This window comes from Petaurus breviceps, unplaced genomic scaffold, assembly GCF_028583685.1.
Source record: "Petaurus breviceps papuanus isolate PSGF00001 unplaced genomic scaffold, PetGlider_PUasm1.0 178, whole genome shotgun sequence".
Classification (NCBI taxonomy): Eukaryota; Metazoa; Chordata; class Mammalia; order Diprotodontia; family Petauridae; genus Petaurus; species Petaurus breviceps.
Window position 1 is genome coordinate 8841624 of NW_027185777.1, and position 25779 is coordinate 8867402.

Here is a 25779-nt window from a genome sequence, read left to right on the forward strand (position 1 = left end):
CAAGGTCATCTAGTCCAACTTTCTCACTTTACAGTTGAGGAAAGTGAGGTCCGGAGATATATGACTTGCCCAACGTCACATAGATAGTAAGTATTGGCTTCCCCAATCCCTGAGGATCTTAGATGGATGGGGGATCACTACTTGTTAGAGATCCGATAGACAGCAACCTTGTTCAGATACAGACTGGACGATAGTTTCCGGGGTCCTTTGTAATTCTGTGATTCTGTAATTTGACATAAAGTACACAGAATAAGAGCTGTACTGGGACACGCCAAACACGGTGTCAAAACAAATGTAGAAAAAAATCACAACTAACTGAAGATAAGTGGTGAAAGGAATGAAACTGGTAACATAAGGATTGCAAGCCAGACTTTCTCGACCTTTTTAAAATTAATGCTTCCAAACCTCACCAAAATCTCTTTTCACTCTATTCAGAGATTTATCTTCTGCCAGTGAGTCAGTCAATAAGCATTCACAGAGTTCCCAGGAGGTATAGAACACTAAACTTGGCTGAGCAATTTTTAAAAAAATATAGAATGCTAGTTTCTTCTATAGGGTGGGCAAAGCCTTACCCCCTTTTCTTCCCTTAAAGGGTGATAGATAGCCTTTCTCATTCCAAGGGTTCCAGGCAACCTTACAATGGGCTTACATTTCCTAAGCAGCAGTTAAAATAAAGACCTCTCAGAAAACAGGATGGTAACACGGAACACAGGCTGATCTGCCAGTACAGTGAGCCCCAGGAATGTTCTTTTCGTGTGACCCTGGCCTCCCAGGGAAAGCATGAATAAAGAAAGCCACAGTACAAGATTTGTGCTTCAAATGCTCTCACAGCTCAACCTTGTCAGCTCCATTTGCCCAATTTAACTGAAATGAGGAAAACAAACTACAGTCTTGACTGAAAGAAGCTTGTAGAAAGAGGCCCATAATAAACTTCTTTATTTAGCTCTGAAACACATTCCTTAAATACAGGTAACTTTTAGCATCCAAAGGGAAAATAAGAATAGGATCTTCCTTTTTTTTCTTTCTGTATCCCTGGGGTAGCAAGATGCATTTACTCTATTTTTGTAGTAGCCCTGAGGTTAATGCTTTCAAGGGTTTCAATAAATGAAATCATTTTAAAACTTTAGGACATTTGTAGCTTTTAAGCTGTTACTTCATGCCTACCATCCCCAGTGTTCAATATTGTTCTAACCTTCCTCCACAGTCAATGGTAAAGTTTTTAGTTCTGTCTTTAACACCATTGAGATTCTAGCATTTAAGTAGTGACAGTATGTGACAGGACCTCTGGTTTCTGGATCAGGGTCCTTTGCTCATGCTAATATCACAATTTCCTCCCTCCCCCAACCCACCTCACAGTCAAGTAGCAGAAGGACCTGTACTATTCTACGATTGCTCATAAGCCTGTATCATTTTTCCAAATGGTGGCAATTTTGAAATGAGAAGGTGTAATGTATTGTGCTACTCGAAATACAAATGTTAAGTTCTTGGAAACATCCCTATTTCATCATTTGTTATAATTGCTTCCCATTTAAAATAATTCTTTATTTAAATCTGGTCTTAAGAGTTAACACTTCATTAATCCTTTAATGGAGCTATGTTTATACCTCTGAAATAGTTTCTGGATATTACTACAAAATGAAAAAATCAGTCAACTCAATTTGCTTTTGAAAGACTTGTTTCAAAACATGGGTTGCTTTTTTTTTTTTTTTGGAAGGGAGGGGTAATATTATGGTTTCCTTCTTATAAAAGACTTTCTGATCTTTTAAAAGGTTTGCTTCATGGGAGGAGAACGGCCCAGAAAAACAGACTTGAAACATGGGCATTTTCAAAATTCTCCCCTTCGGTGTACCTAGGGTGGATACCCCCTAACTCAGGCTCTCCACACTCACAAATCGACAGAAATGTCCTCCTAGTAAGAATGGAGCCACACCCCTTCATCCTGTAGCGAAGCCCTCTTCAGGATAGAAGAGTAAGAAGCAATACCCAGGCAGGAAGGGGCCCTTTTAAGGAGGGGCATATAGACATCGTCCGCTACAATTCAGAGCAGCTATTTATCTATAAATTGGGTGAAAATTTTGTAGAGAATGGGCACATCCAGACTGGAGTCGACTTTGTCTAACGGTTTCTGAAGCTGGGCGTTGGAGACGAGCTTCTCCAAGCAACCACCGTCCAGTGATTCATCTCCAGTGATTCACGATCCCCTTTCTCCACCCCCCACCCCCGCATTCCTTCTATCCTCCTCTACCGCCTCCCCTCAGTCGGACTACAGACCGTCCGATTCCGGACAAAACCCGCAGGGTCCCTAGACACAGGGGACGGCCCTGCAGGATAAATGAATTCGCAGAAAAGAGCCCATCCCTCTTCTTCCGCTAGGCACAAAGGGGAAGTAACAATGCCTGAAGAACTTCATTTTGTGAAGTGCACGCCCCCTTCTCCCTCCTCCCAAATCTCAGGCTCTCTTTCTTTCTCGCTGCTTCCTTCCCTTATGGCCGAAAAATCGCTCTCCCCCCGCCTCTTCTCCCACTTGGCCAGGGTCTCTCTTCACTCTGGTCCTTCCTAGCAAAGTCCTTTTGGCTCCTCAGGCCTCCCTTTCGCCCTTTTGGCAGAAAACCAAGGTGCCCCTCCCACCTCCTCCTACTACGCCCCTTTGGAAGAGTTTCCTAGACCTCTCCTTTTCCAATCTCGAGTTCCGAGTGGGTCCCCCAACTTCCTTTAAGCTTTCTCCCACTTCTTCAATGTGCCCAAAGGTGGGAATCACCCCCTCCTTCAGGGGACAATCAGCAGGATTCCGAGCCCAATCCCAGAAGTAACGGGATCGGGCTCTCCGCCCAGTTTGGGGGAGACGGGGGAGGGCTAAGGGCGGCACCCCCGCCCACCCTACCCCACCCCTCCACACCCCCTCCCCGTTCCCTCCCTACTCTGTCCTTTCTCTCTGGGTCCCCATTGGCTGGCGAGTGGCCGGGGATTGGCCAGCTGCAGGGGCCCCCTCCACCGATATAAGAATCGCCAACGAAGCGGGGTCCCGCTCTCTGCCGCTCCAGTCGCCCAGGTCTTGTAGCCTTAGCCACAGCCAGCACCGCCGCCGCCGCCCCTCTCTTCGCCGGTCGCGCTCCTCGCAGCAGGCACTGCCCACTAGCCCCACAGCAGCCCTCCAGCCATGTCTACCCGGTCGGTATCCTCATCCTCTTACCGCAGGATGTTCGGCGGCAGCAGCGCGGGCGGGCGGCCCAGCTCCAGCCGCAGCTACGTGACCTCGACCACCCGCTACAGCCTGGGCAGCGCCATCCGCCCGAGTACCACCCGCAGCGTGTACTCCTCCTCCCCGGGCGGCGTGTATGCCACGCGCTCGTCGGCGGTGCGCCTGAGGAGCAGCGCCCCGATCCCCGGGGTGAGACTGCTCCAGGACTCGGTGGACTTCTCCCTGGCCGACGCCATCAACACCGAGTTCAGGAACACCCGCACCAACGAGAAGGTGGAGCTGCAAGAGCTCAATGACCGCTTCGCCAACTACATCGACAAGGTGCGCTTCCTGGAGCAGCAGAACAAGATCCTGCTGGCCGAGCTGGAGCAGCTCAAAGGGCAGGGCAAGTCGCGCCTGGGGGACCTGTACGAGGAGGAGATGCGGGAGCTGCGCCGGCAGGTGGACCAGCTCACCAACGACAAAGCCCGGGTGGAGGTGGAGAGGGACAACCTGGCCGAGGACATCATGCGGCTCCGGGAGAAGTAAGCGCGGCGCAAGTTCGCCGGGATCGGCTTGCCGTTGTCCATTGTTCGTTTCACCTAGCTGGGGAGGAGGAGGGATGCAGACTGGGGCGCTCCATCCCTGGTCTGCTCAGGGCTGCCACGCCCTTAGGCCTTTGGGCGTGGCGTGGTGGAGGAGAGGGAGCCCGGGCTGGGGAAGGAAGGAGAATAGGGCGCTGGGGTTTGCAATCTGCTTTCGGGTCGCCCCGCCCTTCATCTCTTGCAGCTTTCCACGACTCCCCCTCCATTCTACTCATGCACGAGCTTTAAAAAGTTGTTCACGCTTATCTCGCATCTGTTATCTCTCCCATTGTTGGAGGCGGGAAAGAATTCCACAAACTTTTCCCCAAGTTTCCTTGCCTCCTTCTTGGAGAGCCCTGGAAAGAAAGAAAAGGATGGCTTGGGGAAAGGAGGCGAGACAAAGGGCAGCGACGCCACGGCCTTGGCCACACTCAGCCGCTCGCCCCTCCGAGTCCCACTTCAGTCGGTCCCCAAGGTCCTGCAGCCCCCCGCTCCCTCAAAGGATCCCGTTGGAAAGAGCCGAAGTTAGCTGTCTATCGTTAGAGACTTGGTTCTTTCCCCCCTGGTGGAGAGAGAGGGGGAGGGTTTGGTGGTTGGGTGTGGCTGCTTGTCCAGCCCAGCTGGCGGTTTCCCACTTCCCCCTTGGTTGATGTGTCACTATTTCAGGTTGCAAGAGGAGATGATGCAGAGAGAGGAAGCTGAGAGCACCTTGCAATCTTTCAGACAGGTTTGTAGCCTTCCTTCCCTTTTGTTCCTTCTACGTGCAATTCTAAAAGTTGATCCTTAACCCTAACTGGGCTTGGAACAGCTTTCAATCTGTTGGCGCAGCCCTCTAGCGGTGGCCAGGGGCCAAATCCGAGCTCCCGGGGAACTGGGGGATTTGCCTGGGTGTCACCAGAGAATACAAAGGCCAGTAATATAATCCTCCTTAGCTTTTAACTTTGTTTCAAGTTTTCAAAGAACGGGACAGTCTTCATTTTTCCCACGCTTTCTGAGACTCAGATTTGAGCAGCCCCAGTTTGAGTGGGATTGCGATTTGCTGAAGTCAAAGAAGTTTGACATCTTTGTATTATATCCAAACCAAAAGAAGTGCAACATACAATGGTTCAAAGTGTAAAATAAATGTTGTTTTAAGAAGAATTTGCTGTGAATAAATAGAATCAAGACAGAAACTAGATGGGGGGCGGTAGAGAGGAGGGGGAGTCCTATTGTATAGTAAACTATATGGAGCATAAAACAAAAGGGCTCCCATCCACAACTATTTTTTTTTATCTTATTAGAGTGAAAAGGAGCCATCTGTCCTGCTGGCTATAGAGTATTAGTGGTTTCTATGGGATTCACTATGGAATGTAGATAGAAGCATTCTGGCAAGAGGGGTCGCCTAGAAGGAAAGAATAGGAGTCTTTGTTTTCACAGGGAAGTTGCAACAGGCTGCATTCTTACAGAATATGTAATCATTTTTAATTGGACACAAGTATTTTATACCAAAAAAAATATACTTAATCCCAAATTGCACATTAGATATGACGTTAGAACTTTTAAAAGGACATTAGTCAGAGCTGGTCTTGAAAGGACCCCTCTTCCTTCTTTTTGTTTGTAATTTCCATTTCCAGAAAAGTTTTTCTTTAAAAAGGTGCTCTCATAAGGAAACAGAGCCCTTAAACTTGGTTTTTAAGTGACATTTTCAAAATAGATGTTATGCTCCAGAGCTTTGAGACATCTGAGGCTGTATTAGGAGAATTAAAAATGAAGGGGCAGCTATCAAGGTGACCACAGTGGATAAAGAACCAGCCCTGAAGTCAGGAGGATATGAGTTCCAATCTAGCCTCACACTTGTTATTGTGTGACCTTGAGCAAGTCACTTAATTCTGATTGCCTCAAAAAGAAAAAAGAAAGAAAATGAAGTATAGAATGGTTACCTAGTTTAAACTTTGGGTTAATATATGTACTTTTTAGAGCATACCTTAAAGTCATTATTAGATTGTTATTCTAGCCTCTTCTGGGTGGAGGTGTTTAGGACATTTAGATCCAAGATATATACATACATGTGTACAAACCTACACACATACAAGCGTATACTTACACCAGGATAAACTTTGAAGTGTAGGGTAATGAGAAGAGTGAAAGATCTGAAATTAGAAGACTCAGATTCAAATCTTGCCTCTATAGTTTCCTTCCTGTGTGATCTAGGACAAGTGACTTAACCTCTGTCTGTCCCAGTTTTCTCAACTGGAAAGTAAGGGGTTTGGACTAGATGACCTAAAAAGTCCTTTATATCATAAAATAGATCATAAAAGTGGACAAAGAAGGGAGGAGAGAGTAATGCAGTTCCATTTTGAAGGATTGACAGGAAACAAATGATCTTGAGTGATTTGATCACGTTTCCATTCACCTGAGTTTGTCAGTATCCCCTTTTACTGATATTTAATGAGATTTTAAAAACTTATAAGTCGCAATTTCAGGGTAAAAATGTCCACCCACCATGTTATGAGTATATTAAGAAACCAAAATATATTTGCCAAATTACAAAAGATATGATGACATGTTGTAGAAAAACGGGGCTGTTGTCTTTATTCACTCATTTTTGAAGGATGAGTGGCGTTTGTCCTGTTCACTTATAAATAGGTGATCATAAAAATCTCAGGACTTGAACTTAATATTTTTTTCAGTCCTGTAGAATGACCCATGTGGCCCTTTTTTTGAGAGTACCTGAACTATTTGCCATAACTATTCTCAGAGCTGAACAAAAAGCAAGACTTTTTTTTCATTCAAAATTGTATCTTTTTTTTACTTATCAGTTACTCGATTGATTTTTTTTCAATGAGAGTGTTACAAGTGTCTCTGAATTTTGTAGAGTAGAAACTGTACACTAAATGTGTCTTAAAGGATAAAATAGAGACATTTCTGAAGGGGAAGGAATAATCCATCTACTTGCAAGATACATTCTGATTAGGAAATACTGCTATTTACAAATGGAGTTATTAAACCTGTTATACCTTGAAACAAATGAAGGTAAGTCTTCACCAGGCAACAGGAAGATCTCTATATATGAGTTTCTTTTTAAGAATAAGAATGAGGTTCATTTTAAACAGTCATTTTGAAACAGGTTCTAGTAACTGACAAACCCATGGAAAGAAAAGGATGCCCACACCCTTAAGGTGCTCAAGAAGAACACATGCAACTCAGAGGCCAAATAAATGCAAAACAAAGGTGAATCAGAGGTGTTGAATTTTTCCTCCCTTGGTTCTTTTCTTGGCAGTGAAAATACGTATCCAGAGCTAGGTTACTGAAATACCAGACAAAGCTCATAAATCCTGGGAAACAAAGTGGTACCTAAAAATGTTCTTTCAAAAGATCTAGGGTAGGGCACATTGTTTTGTTTGAATTAATCGTGAAACTTTATGGTAAGTGCTCCCTCCCAAAAAATTCAAACCAAACCAAAACAAAAAAAGACCTTGGGGAAAAGATCAGCTAGGTGGTACAATGAACTTGAAGTCAGGAAGACCCGAATTCAAATCTAGGCATGGATGCTCAATAGCTGTGGGTCACTTCATCTCTGCTTGCCTCAGTTTCCTTGTCTGTAAAAAGGATAATAAAAGCGCCTATCTCCCAGAATTGTGAGGATAAACTTAAAATCACTTTGCAGACCTTAAAGTGCTATATAACTACTAGCTATTATTATTCTTAGATTGTAAGCTTGAAAAGTAGATAGGTCTCATTATTGCTCCTCTGTGGTCCTTTGTTAAATTTACCATTGTCATGTGAAATCTGATCTGAAAAGCTCTGTGGTGTTAAAAAAAAAAGTTCCCCAAATATTTTTAAACTGAATATAAATGTCACTTCAGTGAAGTTGATAGTGTGGTAACAGCTGCCTGGGAACATTTGGTTTTTATTCGGCATTAGGGGTCCTGTGCATCAGTATCACCACTTCCAAACTTTGGGAAGGACTGGTGGCATTCCAGAGTGTGTACGTTTCTCCAAAACCCACGCACTTTTATAACTGCCATAGTTGGGGTATTTTATCCCAGGATTGCTGAACATATTTTCATTATTTCTGAAAATCTCTTAATCTGGAGTTAATGGTGGTTCACTCAGATGTGAATTTTCCATAAAAGATTTTAGGTTTTTACTTGAGTTCAGGTATATTCAAGAGAAGGTATGGTATGAGGTATCAGAAGATTTTTACAAATGAGAGGAGAAAGAGGGTGATTTAAGTAGCTTGACTAGATAGGTCAGTCAATGAGCATTTATTAATCACCGATTGTCTTTTAGGCACTATGCTAGGTGTTGGCAATATAAATAGGGAAGTGATATAGACACAATCCTCAACAACTTTAACCTTCTGTCAAGGAAAACATGCCTATCTATACGTTTAATATATTATTTAATATATTATCTATATGTAATAAGTAAACAAGATAATTGTTTACCTTGGGGGCAGGGAGAGAGGATTTAGAAAAGGCTTCACATAGATGACACTTGAGAGAAGTCCTAAAGAAAACGAGGCATTCTAAGTAGGAGTAAAGTGGTATTTAAAAAATTACAGTCAGGGGAAGCAAACATTGGATTTTGTCGTCCAACATGTCCCTTAAATGAACAGACTAATATGATTAGATTACCCTCAATGACTATATTTCATTTTTTAAACTTTTGTTACCACTTCTATAATCAAAGATAATTCACATTTATGGAAGTCTTGAAAGTATCCTGAGCTCTTTTCCCATACAACAACCAGAGACTTAGATAATGCTGGTATGATTATCCTCAGTCTGCATATGAGGAAACCAAGGTTTCAGTGGGAGAATTGACTTTCCTGGGGTTGTATTGCTAGTGAGTGGGCTGGGCTACGAATTCAAGTTTTTGCAGTATGTGAATGGCTAGGAATCCAGTTCTCCCATTTTGTGTCACAGAGATGGGAAAAGATATCATCTTTGAGATCCAGTTTTATTAGATGACATTCTCAGATGTTTGTGATGAGTTGGGTCGACTCCTACCCTAAGAGCCTGATTTGCTAATGAGCGTTTATAACTGCGTCTCAGAACTGTCCCGGGGCATCTGTTGAAATAAAGTGTTGGTCAAAACAACAAAAGCGTTCTTAATAATACATAATGACAAAATCTAACATGTATAAAGCACCTACTATGTGCCAGGCACTGTGCAGTCAAATTTACAAACATCTCAGAACAACTCTTGGAGAGGGTGTTATTAATAAGTGTGTTTTACAGATGAGGAAGTGAGACAAGGAGAGGAAAAGTGACTTGCCCAGGGTCAAACAGGTGATAAGTATCTGAGGCTACATTTGAACTCAGGTCTTGCTGACTCCAGGCCCAATACTCTTATCTACTATGAACCTAGCTGCCCCATACCTGTCTTAGAATGCTGTACAAAATAAACATTATTTGGAAACCAACCAGTAATTTCATATAATTACACACTTAACATCCTGTTAGTACCTTACCTTTAACAGATTATATAAAAATCTAAGTCTAGCCCTTTCTTACAGAGGATAAAGTAAATATCCCTTGGATCTCATCCAAAAACCTTAATATAAAACGGTTGAAGCTATAAGATTATGTAGGACATGGGTTCCCAAGATCAGTGTCATAGGAAGGCCTCTCAAATCTATTAATTGAAGTAATAATATAATTTCCAAAACTGTTTTCTTTTTTAATCAGGATGTTGACAATGCTTCCTTAGCACGTCTAGACCTGGAGCGTAAAGTTGAATCCCTGCAAGAAGAGATTGCTTTCTTGAAGAAACTTCATGATGAGGTAAATTGAGTCCTCTGCCATGCTTGGATGTAGAGAGTAGTGATGGCATCTGGGAGATGGTTGACTCATTCATCCACTCTTTTTTCCAGGAAATCCAAGAACTGCAGGCCCAGATTCAAGAACAACACGTTCAGATTGATGTGGATGTTGCCAAGCCCGACCTCACTGCAGCCCTGCGTGATGTCCGTCAGCAGTACGAAAGCGTGGCTGCCAAGAACCTTCAAGAGGCTGAGGAATGGTACAAGTCCAAAGTAAGAGCCTGAACCAATGTGATTAGTTACCAGGGAAAATAATTGTGCTTTGAGGAGACTTGGGTACCTGCCACTGCTCCTTAGTTCCTATAGTGATGCTTAGTCATGTGTAGGACTAGTTCTTTGATCCCTAACATCCATTTTCCATGGAAAGAAGTTTATTTTGGTCTTCTGTCAGATTCCCATTATTTTTCAGTAACTTGTCCTGGTTCTCTATTGAAATGGACCCCCCAAAAACATAGATCATCAAAATATTTTATTTGAACAAGGTGATCTAATAATGCTGAACTAAAAATGTTAGTTATCACCCCTACCTCTACTTCCTCTGACTTGCCTAATGATAACCTTGTTTTTAAAAAGTTGTATTTCTCATTTAAGTATAAAAATTTAAATTTATTGTTTGTGCTGTGCTTAGTTTTTGCATTTTCCTGTTAAAGGCTCTTCAGTCCTCCAGATAGAAAGCACCGTGACACACATGGGCTTCAGTAGCTCAAGGAAAAGGTTAACTGGCCATGTACCAGTCAAGTTGTACAAAACCAGACAGTCTGATATCTTTAAACATATAGAAATGGAACGGAATGATCCAGGGAGGCAGATGCTTGAATGTTATTTAATTAGGAAGGAATCAACAAGCATTAATGAAGGACCTACTCTAAACCTAGTACTCTTATTAGGTGTGAATGATACAAAAGGTCCCCCCCCTTCAAGGAGCTTACGTGCTGGGGGAGACAATGTGTACATGTCTAGGTCTCTTTATAAAATAAATTTGGTATTTCTTCTTCAACAGTTTGCTGATCTCTCTGAAGCTGCTAATAGGAACAACGATGCCCTGCGCCAGGCTAAGCAAGAATCTAATGAGTACCGACGACAGGTGCAGTCCCTCACCTGTGAGGTGGATGCCCTTAAAGGAACTGTGAGTACCACATAGTTTTAAAGGGGGGGGGGGGGGGGAAGACATCGCATTTGACCTTAGCTTCCATTTTTTATCTTAAAGTAAATTTGACAGTTTCTCAAAGGAGTATTCTCCATTTTTATTTAATATCTCTCATTACCATTTTTTGAAAGGCAAGTCCCTTAGTTGAATAATAGACTTTCTGTTCTGTTGACATAGTACCCTATATAGTTAACTTGAGTATGAGTAAGAGTAACCTGAACCTTGAGCAGATTTCAGTTTTCTCATCTATTCCTAATGCATCTAATGGTAAATCTGATAGTAATTTACAGTAGAGAAAGAAGAATAGTGGAGGAATGGAATTTAGAATGAAGAGGTAAAAAATTTTTTAATCCAAAACATGTGATGTCAGAATAAATTTGAGTTAATACTGAGTTAGAAATCCATGATTCTGTATCTTAGATTAATTGTTCCTAACAAGAAGGGACTTGGTACTTAACCTCCTTCCCCTGCCTCTCCCCCAAATAAAAATAATATTCTGAGAAAGGTATTTCATTATAGTCTCTGAAGTGGTTTCAGCTCGTTGGGTGAAAGTCTCTTATGTTTGTGCTTGAAAATAGCTGCATAGCTTTCTGCAATGTGAAGAGACTATTAAGATTAAGCCCCAAAGCTATCAACTGGGAATCCTAGTGTATCTCTGTGAATTAATATTAAAGGCCTTTCTCAATTCTTGCAGAATGAATCCCTGGAACGCCAGATGCGTGAAATGGAGGAGAACTTTGCTGTTGAAGCTGCTAACTACCAAGACACTATCAGCCGCCTGCAGGACGAAATCCAGAACATGAAAGAAGAAATGGCCCGTCACCTTCGTGAATATCAGGACCTGCTGAATGTCAAGATGGCCCTTGATATTGAGATTGCCACCTACAGGAAACTGCTGGAAGGAGAGGAGAGCAGGTAGAGAAAGTGAATCTGTGTGCATGGATGGACTTCCCTTGTGTAGAACAATGGGTGTGTTTCTAGGGCGGGGAAATTGCAGCCACATGCAACAAAGAGGTGATTTAAAGGAATCCTTTGTAAGCCTTTGGAAAGTTAGGCCCTTTTGTAAAGTGATCGCCTCCTAGAAGTATGGTTTTCCCTAAAGCCTGTGTTCATATATAGCTGTTCCCTGTCATTGAAGTTGCTGTAACATGACTCTTCTCCTGCTTTATTTTCTTACAGAATTGCTCTGCCTCTTCCCAATTTCTCTTCCCTGAATCTGAGGGGTAAGTACTTGGCCTTTCATTTATAAAGAAGTCAGCATCTCCCAACCATTGAGCCATTTTGTTTTCTGGGAAAGGTCATCCTTTGTTAGAATGGATCTGATAATGTTGTGGCAGTGCAAATTCTATTAAATGTCCACAGTCTGTGACTGTTTATTTTCTGGATGAATGTACATCAAAGGCCTAAATGGGAGGTGCTCAATCCCAGGCCACCTACTTACCCTCTTAATGCCACCATGCTTTAAACATGGAGGTTTTAAAAATCAGCGAAAGGCTCTTAAAGCACAGCTCAAGCTTTTAGACTTCTTAGCAGTGAATCATTATATTGAACAGCTCTAAAGGAAGTTTCATAACTCTTTAATTAAAATTCTTATGTTGCATTTGAATTTCATTTTCTCACTCTGATGTGTGATCTCTCCTCAGAAACCAACCTTGACTCACACCCTATGGTTGACACCCATTCAAAGAGAACACTCCTGATTAAGACTGTTGAAACTAGAGATGGACAGGTTGGTATCCCCCGAGTTAAGGGAATGGGTGAGCTAAGGGAGGAACCTAAATTCTTGCAAGTTGTACTATTACCTAGATATACCCAGGTTATACATTTACAGTCAGATTCTGAAGACTGACTCCAAGTCTCATCTCCCCCTATCCCAAACAGACACTCAACCAGCTCATTAAGTGGTACCTGAAGGTATGATGAGACTCTTCTTGCTGTGCAGTTAATCTGCATTTGCCAAGACGGCTAATCAGAAATGGAAATAAGTGAGACAGGGTTAGAATGCTTCAGGGTCCCCTTCACCTTGATCCATCTCGACTCCATGTGTACTTTCAGTTGTTAAAATACCACCTTTTAAAACTGGGATCTTCAGCCAGCCATAACTGATGAGATGAAATTAGAGTAGCTGAAGGCTTTGAAGGAGTGATCTTGACTTCTACCACTTGTATTGTATTTGTGAAAATCTACTGCAGGAGCTGAAGCATGAAGAAAGGTGGATTAGGGAGCCATATTCTGGTTTCTACTGGCAAAATGCAGTTAATAACACAGCTGGACTAGGGCAAATAGGCTCCTCCCTGCACCTACCCTGTGGTGCTGGGACATGCTGCCAGCCAGTCTCTTGACAACTTGCAGTATGCCAAATTAAGATCAGGAGACCAGAGGCAATCTCCAAGTGAAATGAACTGTTCAAACACTTATACGTGTTTGATGGTTGAGTTGTATTTGGAGAAAAGGAAGGTAAACAAGAACACCAAAGTGTCCGACTTACATACTTTCCCATGTGCTTTTGAGCTACCGATGAACATCTATCAGAACCACCATAGAAACATCCATCTAAATTCTTGCTCATCTGAGTGTTTAACACTCCGTGAAAAGCATATGTAAATAGGCCAAAAGTATTTCACTCCCATTTACAGTCCCTATTACATGTAACCAACCTTGAAATACAACCAACAACTGGGGGAGTCCCTCCTGAAAATGCATTTTATAAGTGATAACAGGGGCAGCTAGGTAGCACAGTGAATAGAGCACCAGCCCTGGAGTCAGGAGAACATGAGTTCAAATCCAGCCTCAGACACTTAACACTTACTAGCCATGTGACCTTGGGCAAGTCACTTAACCCCAACTGCCCAAAAAGCAAAAAAAATAAGTGATAACATTATCTATACCTTTTCTGGCCAACAAAAAGATCCTTTTCAAAGTGGACTTTTCAACTTCAGCTCAACTCTTTATTCTCTAATACCAATAAGTTACCTTCCCAAGTTTATTGGGGGGAAAGAGGGATTATGAACATCAAGCCCATTTTATTACAGAGGATTTTGAGGTTTGAGATACTAGTGCTAAATCTAAATTGTATTTCAAGTTTTTAACTTTTCTTCCTTTAAAAAAACAAACAGGTCATCAATGAAACTTCTCAACACCATGATGATCTGGAGTGAAAAGTATGAGCTGACTGCAGTAGAATCTTACCAGCAAGAAAAAAAGAAAATTCCATATGTTAAAGAAACAGCTTTTAAGTGCCTTTCTGCAGTTTTCCAAGAGCGCAAGATAGATTTGGATAGCTATAACGGAATAGGCTTTAGTTCTTATGAACTGACCCTCGTAAAAGATTTAGAAAGTTTACAACAAAATCTAGTTTACAATGATATCTTGTGCTATCATACTTTTTTAAGAAGTGTTTTTGAATACCATAAAACTGCTTTTTATTTCCAGCCAGTGTCTGACCAACCTATTACTGCTTCAATAAATCTTTGGAAAATATGGTTTCTGCTCTTGTCTTTATTTAAAAAAAAATAAGCCATTGCTCAAAATGTGTCATTTTAGATTGGAATTTTGCCATGATTCTCTGCTTCTTTGCATTGGTAACTGTTTTCCTGATGGTTTCTTTAGTTTAAGAGTATAGTTGCAAACTCCCTTTCTCCATCCTTTCCCTTATCCTCAGAAAGAGCAAACAAAAGTTGGGCACTGAATCGGAGTCTGGTATTTGGACACATACTTAAGATCTAGATAGAACATGACATTAACAACAGCAGAAAATCATCTATATGCTAGTCACAACGGAATGAAAAACCAATTGATAAAAGCTCTGACCTAAAGAACATTCTTATGAGGGAGACAATATGTATATATGAGTACATACAAAATAAATCTATATTTTGCTGTGATCAAACTACAATTCAACCATTTTACTGACAACCACAAAGAATAATTTGTCATCTATGATGTGTCTGATAATGGTGAATGTTTTGGAAGGATGGTGGTCTTTTTTTTTTCTCAACCATGTGAGTGAGCCCTGTTTATCTCTCTGGTTTTCCATCACTGGGATTTTCCAAGATCATTCAATAATTTAATAAATGGAAAGTAATGCCACCTTCATCATGCAGACAACTCTTCAGATCCAGAGTGAGATAAAATATGAAAATCAGTTTACTGAAATAACCTAGATCCCACCTATAATTTCACTGGTAAAAAGAAAACCTCTGAATTTAAAACTATGCCCAAAGGGTTATAAAAGTATGCATACCACCAGTATGTCTGTACCTCGAAGAGATAAAAGAAAAAGGACCCAAATATACAAAAATGTTTAGAGCAGCTCTTTTTATGGTGGCAAAGAATTGGAAATTGAGGGACTGCCCATCAATTGGGGAATGATTGAACAAGTTATGGTACGTGACTGGGATGGAATGTTATTGTTCTATAAGAAACAATGAGCAGGATGTTTTCAGAAAAACTTGGGAAGACATAAAGTGAGCAGAACCAGGAGACCATGGCACACAGTAATAGCAGCATTGTGCAATGATGACTGTGAATGCCTTAACTGTTCTCAGCAATACAATGATCCAAGACAATTCTTAAGGACTCAAGATAAAAAAAAATTCTGTCCACCTCCTGAGAAAGAACTCACGGAGTCTGAATGCAGATTGAAGCATTATTTTTTAAACTTCATTATTCATTGGGTTTTTGTTTTTTGGTCTCTATCTTCTTTTGCAACAGCTATTATGTAAATGTTTTGCAAGATATATATGTATAATTGATATCAAATTGCTTGCCTTCTGGAGCAGAGAGAGGGGAAGGAACATAACATGGAACTCAATTTTTAAAAAACTTAATGTTAAATTTTTTTTGTTTATATGTAATTGAGGAAGAAAATGAAAAAAGGAAAGCATTTTAAAATTCAAATCCTTAAATGAAGACAACTAATGAGGTGAAAATACAGTAGTTGAGGGTTTTTTTGTGGCTGTCGTTGCCTCTGCTTTGTTGATAGCAACGAGCTAATCGACTGTAGCTGGTGGAGCATGAAAACATGGGAAGGGGATATAGCCTACCTTCTATTAACAAGAGACAGTCAAAATGCCATTGTTGCAATAATTGGCACCTAGGCAAATTAACTACTGGCTGCTGTGGGTGTTGATGTGTGAAATATGCATGCCTTTCCTTCCATCTTCCCCTTTTCTTAGAGGGTAGTTTGGTTTTTCTAAATTTTTGAAGCTGATGATTTTCAGATAAGTCATTCAGCAGTTTAATGTAACTGAATTGTAAACTTATTTGCATGCCTCCTCCAGGGAACCAGTTATTTTCCAAATAATGTAATAAATCTCCTGCAAAATGGTCTTACACTGTCTACTACATGGTTTAGTAGGTTCTAGAAGCAAAGCCCTCTTTGTTCAAACAGAAGAAATTTCAAATGCCCCAAATCTTCATGTTCACCTCAAGTGACCTAACTTGGTGTCCTGGGTCTGCACCCCACTGTTTTGAAAAACTGAGCAATGTTGACAATCAAGCATTTACTCAGTGAGTACCAGATAGTTCCAAGGCCTGGTAAAAAAAAAGGCCTTGCAAAAAGGCAAAGGTATGTTCTGTCCAAAGACTTGACAGTCTAATGGGGCAGGCAGGGCTGATAACTGTAACAAACAACTAAATATATAGTATTTCCACAAGTGCAATAAGAATTCATGAATGAAGATGCCTTAGAACTGTCAGGAATGAGCTCCTGAGAGCAATTAAAGACCTAGTGGAAAAGAGAAAGGAAGGTATTCCAAGAGAAAACAAAAGGAAGACCCTTAAAGTGATGCTGGATGTGACACTAATAAGCCTGGGCATTTATCTTGAAACTCATGGCAGTGCCTACAATCCCGAAATTTTGTTTAGGATTAGAGATGTAGAGTGGGAAGAGATTCTCTCATTCAAACTCTCTCATTTTAAGAATGAGGACATGGGAAACCCAGAGAGATTAAGTGATCCAGCCAAGGTCACAGAGGCAGGAAATGGTAGAGTCTGGGCTCCCAACCCAGGTCATCTGATTCCTTTAACCTTACCACACTGTCTGTAGAGTTGATGACTTATATGTGCTGTTAGAGGTAGATTCACAAGGATAAATGCCTTATCCTCCAAGTACAAGGGCAACCCCTAGGAAGCCTTTACTTCATTAATGGACTTGTGATCTAATTAGTGTGGGTATTCTGTTGGTACACGGGTGCATCCATACATTCTGAACCATGCCCTCCCATGCATCCACTTGACTTGCTAATAATACTCCTTTTCTAAGTACTTCTGTGAGTACCAATGCGGGTTTTGGGAGCCTGCTGTCCCTCACTCTTCCTACATGACTGGCCCATTTCATTTAATGATCACAAATTTCCTGGATGATATCTTTTTTTGGGGTCACTTCTTATACATTGGGGACAGGCCAGAGTCTATGTATGCCCACCACATATCCCTTCATTATTCTCCATTGAGGTCATCTGCAATTTTTATTCTTTTAACACCATCATCCCCTCTCAATTCAATTCCAGTTTGTCATCAACTGATGAAAACACTGGTCCAATGCTGGCTTTCTCCAAGGGTGTAACACTACTATAGAGAAAGACTTGATTTCTTTAGAGACCAAGCGTTATTATGTCACGATAAACCTCTAAAAGGTCCTTTTCTCCCACTGCAAAAGGTGGTATTTCTACAAGTCCTTGGATTCCTTGGTACTTCTTTTAAGCACCCTCTTATCTTAGGGGGTGAGGTGAATAGAGCATCAGGCCTAGAGTCAGGAAGACCTCAGTTCAATGCCAGCCCTAGACATTTAATAGTTGTGTGACCCTGGGCAATTCACTTAACTTCTTTTGTCTCTTTTTCCTCAACTGTAAAATGGTAATAATGCCTGGTACATAGTAAGTGTTATATAATCGATTACTCTTTTTTCCCCCCACCCACCTTCCTTTTTATTAGAGCCATAAAGATTGGGATCATAGGATTTAGAAATGAAATACACTTTAGCAATCAATTTGTTTGGGGCGGCTTTATGGCACACTGAATAAATAGAGCTCCTGCCCTGGAGTCAGGAGGACCTGAGTTCAAATCCGGCCTCAGACACTTAACACTTGCTAGCCATGTGACCTTGGGCAAGTCACTTAATCCCAACTGCCCCTCCAAAAGTAATCACTGGTTTGACTCTTTTATTTTACAGATGAAGAAACAGGCACAGAGAGATTAAGTGAATTGCCCAGTGTCAAAGCGGAAGTAAGGAGCTGATTCTGAGGTTTTCTATTTCTATATTCAGTGCACTCCTTACCATATCATGCTGCCTCCCTTTGTCTCCTTTCTCTATGACTGTCAGAAATCAGTCCTTAACAAAAGACCACCTAGAGGGTGCATTATCCTCGGGCCATTTCAGCTGTGTAGTTGGTCTTATTTCAGTTTATTTAAAGCCTTTATTTTTATCTTTGTAGCTTTCCTTCCCTTTCTCTTTGGGGAAACAATGAAAAGGAACTGTTCTAACCACCTATGGTGAAGCAAGTGATTGATATTTGTCTTTTTCATATGTAACATGAATCCAAGATTACGGGAGACAGGAAAAAGAAGGAGGAGGTGATGACAGAAAGCATGAATCTGAAAAGAAAAGTTGCTAGGGGGACAGTGAGATGTGTGGAAATAATGTGAAAATAAGGGTCAGCTAAGCATTCTCACAGCCATGAAAGGTGGGGGGGGGGGGCAGTGAGCACACCTGAGATTGATTAAGTGATGATGTGAATGTAATTCATCTCTCTCTTCTTCCAGAACAACCTCTCACTGAAGTTTTGGTCTTCGACAAAACTGTAAGTGGGAATTATCTCCTCAGGGTAGCCTGAAATATGCCCTCAGTTGGAGGAGGAAGGACACTGAAACACTGTCCCAGATGTCAGAGAAAGAGACCTTGGGCTCTTGCAGGGGGAGAGAGGGCTAAGCCTGGGCCAAGTTGCCATGGTAGAGTTGCTCAATCCAGTGACTAAGGACTACAAGTGCTATTTTTTCAGTGATGTTCAACTCTTTGTGACCCCATTTGGAGTTTTCTTGGTAAAGATCTTGGAGTACTTTGACATTTCCTTCTCCAGCTCATGTTGCAGATGAGGAAACTGAGGCCAACAGGAGGAAGTGATTTGCCCGGGGTCACAGTCACATAGTAAGTGTCTGAGGCCAGATTTAAAGAGTCTTTCCTACTCAAGACCCACATAGCTGAGAACCCTCTAAAATCTGATACCCCTTAAGTCCAGTGCCCTGGGGGAAGATCCCATGTCATCCTGCCCTAGTTTTATCAGCATACTGTAGAGTGCTAGAGTTGGAATCAGGAAGACCTATATTCAAATCCCAGTTTTGCCACTTGCTACCTATGTGACCTAGGACAAGTTACTTAACCTCTCTGCCTTAGTTTCTCCAACTGTAAAATGTGAGGGTTGGTCTTGATAACGTCCAACATTCTATCTATGGCCATGAAGTGTCATGTCACTTCTGTTGCCATAAGACTCATGGCAGGTGGTGGTAACTATGAATTGGTGGGAAAAAGTTGCTAAATATCCCATCTTCTTCCATACCTGCTTTTCAGAGCCCCAAATTTCTTCCCAGGGTAAGTAAAAAAAGAGCAGATATCCCCTGCTATTAAAAGGAGTGGCCCAGCAAACAATGATACTCTCTTTTAAAAGAGAAAGTCTTTAAGCATGTGGTTAGTTGCCTCTCTCCCTACCTACCTTTTCTGAAGGTCTTTTCCTGGAGATTTTCACACATATGATAATTGTCAAAGCTAGCAACTCATTTCTAAAAGATGGTCTGTGTTAACTAATATTGTTAAGTTTTAACATCTTGTTTTGAATTTTTTTCCCTATGATGTAATGCCAATTCAATACCCATAGCAGCTGCTATGAATGTATATAAATATTTCCAAGGTTGGTTCACAAAATATAATAAACTCTCTTCATCCAAGATCAAAGCAAAGTTTTATTTGAAATATCACTATTGGGGTACCAGAAGGCGAGATTTAGCAAGGTACTTACCTCTAATGCAGGGAGAACAGACATCTCAAGTGTTCTCTCCATCAAGACTCCCCACAAGCAAGTTCCTCCTTTCTCTCTCAGGCAGGATCTCTCTCCTCAAGCAATATAATATAATATTATATATCTATATGTATATACACACAGTTTCTGAACAAGGACTCAGTACTTGATTAGCTTAGCCTTGGGAAGCTTGGAAATCTACTTAATTGGAAAGGTGTGGAAAGAACCTAATTGGCTCTGAGTCAGGGCTCCATGTGAGATCTATTAATGGACAGGGAAGATCTTATATCCCATTAAGCCTACAGATGACCAGGATGACTCTTTCTACACTACCATCTGAAGACCAACCCCTCAATTAGGGACAGGAAGAAATCATCAGAAGTCTAGGAAATGTCCCATTTGGCAGGCAGAAGTAAGTAATACAACCTAAAAATCTCCCTTAGCTGCTGAAAGAAATGACTGAGATTTTCAAAAATTCACATGAAGTTGTCAATTTTGGAAAACAGGTTCTTTACCCAAGAAATGCAAAGATTGTCTCTAACCAAAGAAGTTGAATAGAATTAGAAAATACCAAACAACAAGAAAACTAAGGATGTGAAATGCAAGAAGAATGTAAAAGCAATAATGAAGGAATATAAATTTAATAAAAATAATAACTAGCATTTACATAGCCCTTTAAGTTTAAGTGACTTGCCCAGGGTAACAAAGCTAAGAGATTCCAGGCTCGGTTCTCAATCTAATGCAACACCTAGCTACCTAGTTTCATTTTGCACAAAAAAAAGAAAAAGAATTCTGTGGAACAAACTCAGTTTTAATTGCAGCCAGGAGGTAAAAATAGAAGTATTCAAGAGACTGAGTATTCCCCAAGAGATTGCATTTGGTAAACAACCAAAATTCTCTGAATGGGAAAGAATAATTTCCTCTCTGGACCTGAATAACGATGCTTTTTATGGCCACTTTGAACCCTTGTGTCTCATTCCACCATCATCAAAAAAGTCTTTTTGGGTGAATCTTTACTTCATATGCCTTATAGATCTCTGGCTATGCTGAAGTTTGTCCTCTTGAGGACAGAGGCCATATCTTAGATTTCTTTGTATTATAAACATTAACAGCAATATTCGTGTTCATCAATATAATAATAAAAATTAATAAATACTTGCTAATTGATTGATTTCCAACTCCCATATACCTTGCATGTTCTCTTTCACATGGTAACTACTCAACTATTTGTTGACTAATTGTTCAATTTTCTATTTAACATAATCCCTACTGTCCTCCTCTTAGAAATGGAGACCTTGAAATAGTTCTGGGTTTTCATTTTACTTGCTAGGTGTGAATACATTATTCTGATTCATTCATCTTAATCTTGGGGTATTAATTATAATTCCATCTTCTATTCTACACTACATTTGGAGACAAAGGACCTAGATTCTAATTCTGCTCAGTTCATTCCAACTGCCATCTTGAGTTTCTCTGGGATTAATTTTCTTTATCTGTAAAATGAGGGGGTTGAATTAGATGAGTTGAGGTCCCTTTCTGGGAAGGGGGAATGTAAATGCTGATAGGAGATAGGGATTCTGAAGGGATTGGCGAAAAGGAAATGTGTGTATAAGTTTGGAAAAAATGAGAGTTTGGGAGGGTCAGTGTTGATAAGTGAGTTTTGCTCACTACATTTTTAGGAAGGGCTGGAATGAGCTGGAAAACATCCAGAGAAACACAGCAAGGATGATGAAAGATTTTGAGTTCATTACATGCACGGATCAGTTGAAAGAAGTGGGGATATTTTCCTGGGGAGTTAAAACTTGGGGGAGGGAAGAGGCATGATCAATGTCTCCCAGTCCACAAGTCAAGTCAATAAGCATTTATTAAGTATGCCGGGCACTTTTCTAAACCGTGGGGAACTGGAGAGATGTCAAGTGGAAAAGTGATTGGAAAACTAGCTTGGACAGTAAGAAATTGCAAAGAGGCAGATTTAGGTTTCTAAAGAAAACCTTCCTAACAATTAGGGCTGTTTCAGGAGAGAATGCATTCTTCTCCCGAGCGATCTTTAAGCAAAACCCAAATGACCATTTGCCAGGAATGCAGTAAAGGGGAATTTACAGGCAAGTCTCTTCCATATCTGAATCCTATGATCCTACACAGCTTCTGCTTTCCGGGAACTTACCATTTGGGAAGACAACATAAATACATAAAGTCTTAAATAACAATAGAAAGTAGTATGTAATTAAGTGCTATAATAAACAAAGGATAAATATAAGAATTTAGAAGGAGAGGATGTGGGTGAAGGCTACCTGGAGGAGATGAAATGAGCTATATCTTGTTTGAATAAGTTTGCTAAGAGATTTGGTTAAATATCTTTTTTAAAAAATTAATATGTTTTCTGCCTAGCAAATAAAAGTAAGCATTTCAACAGAGGCTCAGAAGTTATGGTTTTGAGTGGGTGCTGACCCACTGAATATCTTGAAACTGGGATAGTTTTTCCATGGTCCCACATGTAAGGGGGTAGGGTCAGGTGCCACATTTGTTATTTTTTATGAAAATGAAACTATTTGGAAATCACTTTCTAGTCAAGAGAAATAGATTAGTCATTAATCTTCTTGTTTAGAACCAAAGTGACCCCCACTCTTTAGTGTGTAACTGGTAATTGTTCTTCTCTGCCCTGCTTGGCATCCCATGGGTAAACAGTCAAGCCATTGCTGCCCTCTATCAGTCTCTAAGAAAATTTGGGTCCCATAAAGAACTAGTATGTAATATTAAGCAGCTAGGTGACACAGTGGATAGAGCACCAGATCTGGAATCAAAAGACCAGAGTTCAAATCCAGCCTCAGACTCTTACTGACTGTGTAACCCTGGGCAAGTCTCTTCATCTCTGTCTATCTCAGTTTCCACATCTGAAAAATGAAAATAACAATAGCACCTACCTCCCAGGGTTCTTCTAAGGATAAAATGAGATGGTATTTGTAAAGCACTTAAACCTTGTAAAACTTTTAAAACACTATATAAATACTAGCTGTTACTACTAGCAATAATACTACTACTGGTATTACTATTACTACTACTGGTATTAGTACTACTACTGGTATTATTATTACTACTACTACTGGTATTACTATTACTACTACTACTGGTATTAGTACTACTACTGGTATTACTATTACTACTACTACTGGTATTACTGCTACTGGTGTTACTATTACTACTACCACTGGTATTAGTACTATTATTATTGGTGTTACTGCTACTGCTGCTGCTGCTACTACTAGTAGTAGTAGTAGTATTACTAGTTCTGTTCAGGTTATGACAACTTTGAAGTCTGTGTACTACACTGGGCCCCATCTGATGTTTAATGGAAGCAGTGTTAATAACCAGAGCAAAACTAACTAGAAAAGTGATAAGAAATGTACAAACAGCAAACTACGAGAGTTCCAAGAAGAGAAGGAAATCTACTTTGAAGTAGACATTATTTTTATCCAGTCCTATCACTTGGATGGAGACTGCAGAAAGTTAACCAAGGCAGGAATTGCTAAACTGTGCCAATCAAAGAACTTTGCACTTGGTAGATATGCAAGAAAGGGTTGCTGGAGGAATATACTACCTCTCTCCTTCATGGTTTCCAATGCACACAGCCACTGGAATCTAAGCATGACTAAGGGGTCTGGGCTAACCAGGGTGATCTTTGTGTTCTTTCTAATTTCTTAGGGACAAGCAGATGACAGCGGTGGTTTGTCTACTCCCAGTTGTGGGATGCAGGGTAGAGAAGAGCACTAGTCACTTGCCTTGATTTGACTATCCAACCTTATCTGGCCAGTTTCCTCTCTGCCACTGCTTTTCCTGCTGCCATTTCATCCTCTGAGATGGACAAACTAAGACCATGAATGGGTGAACGAATGAATAAAAAGATTTATTAAGGACTTGGTTTGTGCAAAGTTTATATGCCAAGTGATCAAAGGATTTAGGACTAAAAGAGACCTTAGGGGTGACCTAGTATAGCTCTTTCAATTTTTATTTTTTAACAAATGGGGAAAATAAGTTCAGAGTCACTTGACTAAGGTCATACAAATAGGAAGTAGCAGAACCAGGATTCTTTGACTCAGACCCATTATTCTATCTACCATGCTGTCTCTCTGATGATGCTGCAGACAGTTTAATCTTCAAGGTTTTTAAATGGATTATCATTAATTTATTCACAAACAGGTCAGGGAGCTGCTGCCAGGATCCTTCCCTAAGCTTGGTAATTGACTAGACGACTCTCCAATTTCCTTCCAGCATAAATCACATGCCACCATTTTGTATTGATGGAATCCCAGAAGCTGTTCTGGAGCAGCGTGACTTGTCAGTTGGCCATCAGGGCAGCCAGCTCTGGTTTTAAGGGACAGCTGCACTGTCTGGCCTGATCCTGATGAATAGCTCAGTCACTCAGTAGTGGGAGGCACAGGTATGCTGGTATATGCCCCCATGCTTTCTTCTCCTCTTTTTCCCTGATTAAACCCAAGAAAGTCTCTAGCAGCATCAGAAAATGCAAAGTGCATCATAACGCTGTGGATACCAAGCAAAATTACTGCTGAATTTTCAAACCGCTTCTTAGCATCTCCCCTACCACCCTGTAGCTAACAGCAGGAAAGGACTTCCAAATGGGGCCTAGCAGCCTCCAAATTGTTCAATGCCCCAAACCACAAATGACCCAGTGAGCTTACAGCCCCATCACAAGGTTCCAGTGGAAACAAAAGAAAAGTTTGACATCTTGAGGAAAAACTGCAAAACAATAAGGAAAACACCATAAATCATTCCCTACCAGATTGTATAGGCCATTGGGACTTTGCAGTTAATAAAGCAGCATTGTGCATCCTTTGAGTGGAGCCTGGGAAAGCAGGAGACCTGCCATCAACATGCTGTGTAGCCCCAAGCAACTTAGTAATTTCTCTGTCTCAGTCTCAAAGTAGTTATTTGGGTGGGAGAGCAAAGTAAATATATTTTCTGAGCACTTTTAGCTGATTAAAAGGCTTAAGGGCTCAATATTAGTTTGATGTTTGGCACAGACTGGATTATCTCCTAGAGCACTGAGAGGTAAATTTTTATATGCTAATAAAGATTAGCATATCATCAAAAGATAGATAGTGGAAATAGCCTATTGGAAAGAACACTGTCATAGAAGTTTTGGAACACGCATGGTCTTTAGTCTTTATTCAATTATGTCCTTGGATGATTCAAGTCAATTCAACGCATATTTATTGAATGTCTACCTTTAAGAGATTCTATGTTAGACAATTCTGAATTAATAAAAGTTTGTGTGTGTGTTAGTGACAAATTTTTTTAAATCTGCATTAGAATATAGTAAATGCTTAATAGAGGGACTCATTTCCACACCTGGAAAGTGAAGGCTCCTGTTAGATGATCTCAAAGCCCTTTCTCTTAGCTCTAAATGCTCAGATTTTGAGGTTGCTTTTCCAGAAAAGCTTTGAATTCCTATGGATCACTGATTATGAATATTACCTATTTGGATGCACAAAGGATACTGACTTTTCAAATCGGAGGGGGAAATGTGTAGCAGGACAGATACTGTTACACGTAAGACCGCCTGTAGAGACTTGCTCTGGTCTCAGCTACTCCTTTTAAAAAATAGTCATTAAGATGCCTCAGGAAAATACTATTTAGATAAAGGGATATAACTTCAATGGAGTTGGTAGGTGGTAAAATCCTCTAATTGGCTCTTCTGAAACTACTAATTGACAAACATCCTCTTCCAAAACATTGCTTCTTTGTTGTGGATAATGAGGAGTCTCCAAGACAGACCTTTAGGTGTACCACCTATCACTGTATGCCAGCTAAAGACATGTTAGACCAAGCACATCCTCCACTCGGTGGCGAGATTTGAAACCCTGTTGAATTTAGGGCAGATGACTTAATTTGTTGTTACTGCTTAGTTGTGTCCAGGTCTTCGTGATCCCCTTTAGGGTTTTCTTAGCAAAGATACTAGAGTAGTTTGCCATTTCCTTCTCCAGCTCATTTTACAGATGAGGAAACTGAGGCAAACAGGGTGAAGTGACTTATCC

At 40.8% G+C, this 25779-nt stretch overlaps 1 protein-coding gene across 1 annotated transcript; it reads left to right on the forward strand.

Annotated features, from left to right (window-relative positions):
- Nucleotides 1-3024: 3024 nt before the first annotated feature.
- Nucleotides 3025-14198, forward strand: VIM (vimentin). The gene is made up of 9 exons (XM_069086261.1): nt 3025-3723; nt 4429-4489; nt 9438-9533; nt 9623-9784; nt 10572-10697; nt 11413-11633; nt 11898-11941; nt 12362-12447; nt 13835-14198. Exons 1-9 carry the CDS (start codon nt 3158-3160, stop codon nt 13874-13876), a joined length of 1404 nt encoding a protein of 467 aa, XP_068942362.1. The 5' UTR covers nt 3025-3157; the 3' UTR covers nt 13877-14198.
- The last annotated feature ends 11581 nt before the right edge of the window (nt 14199-25779 follow it).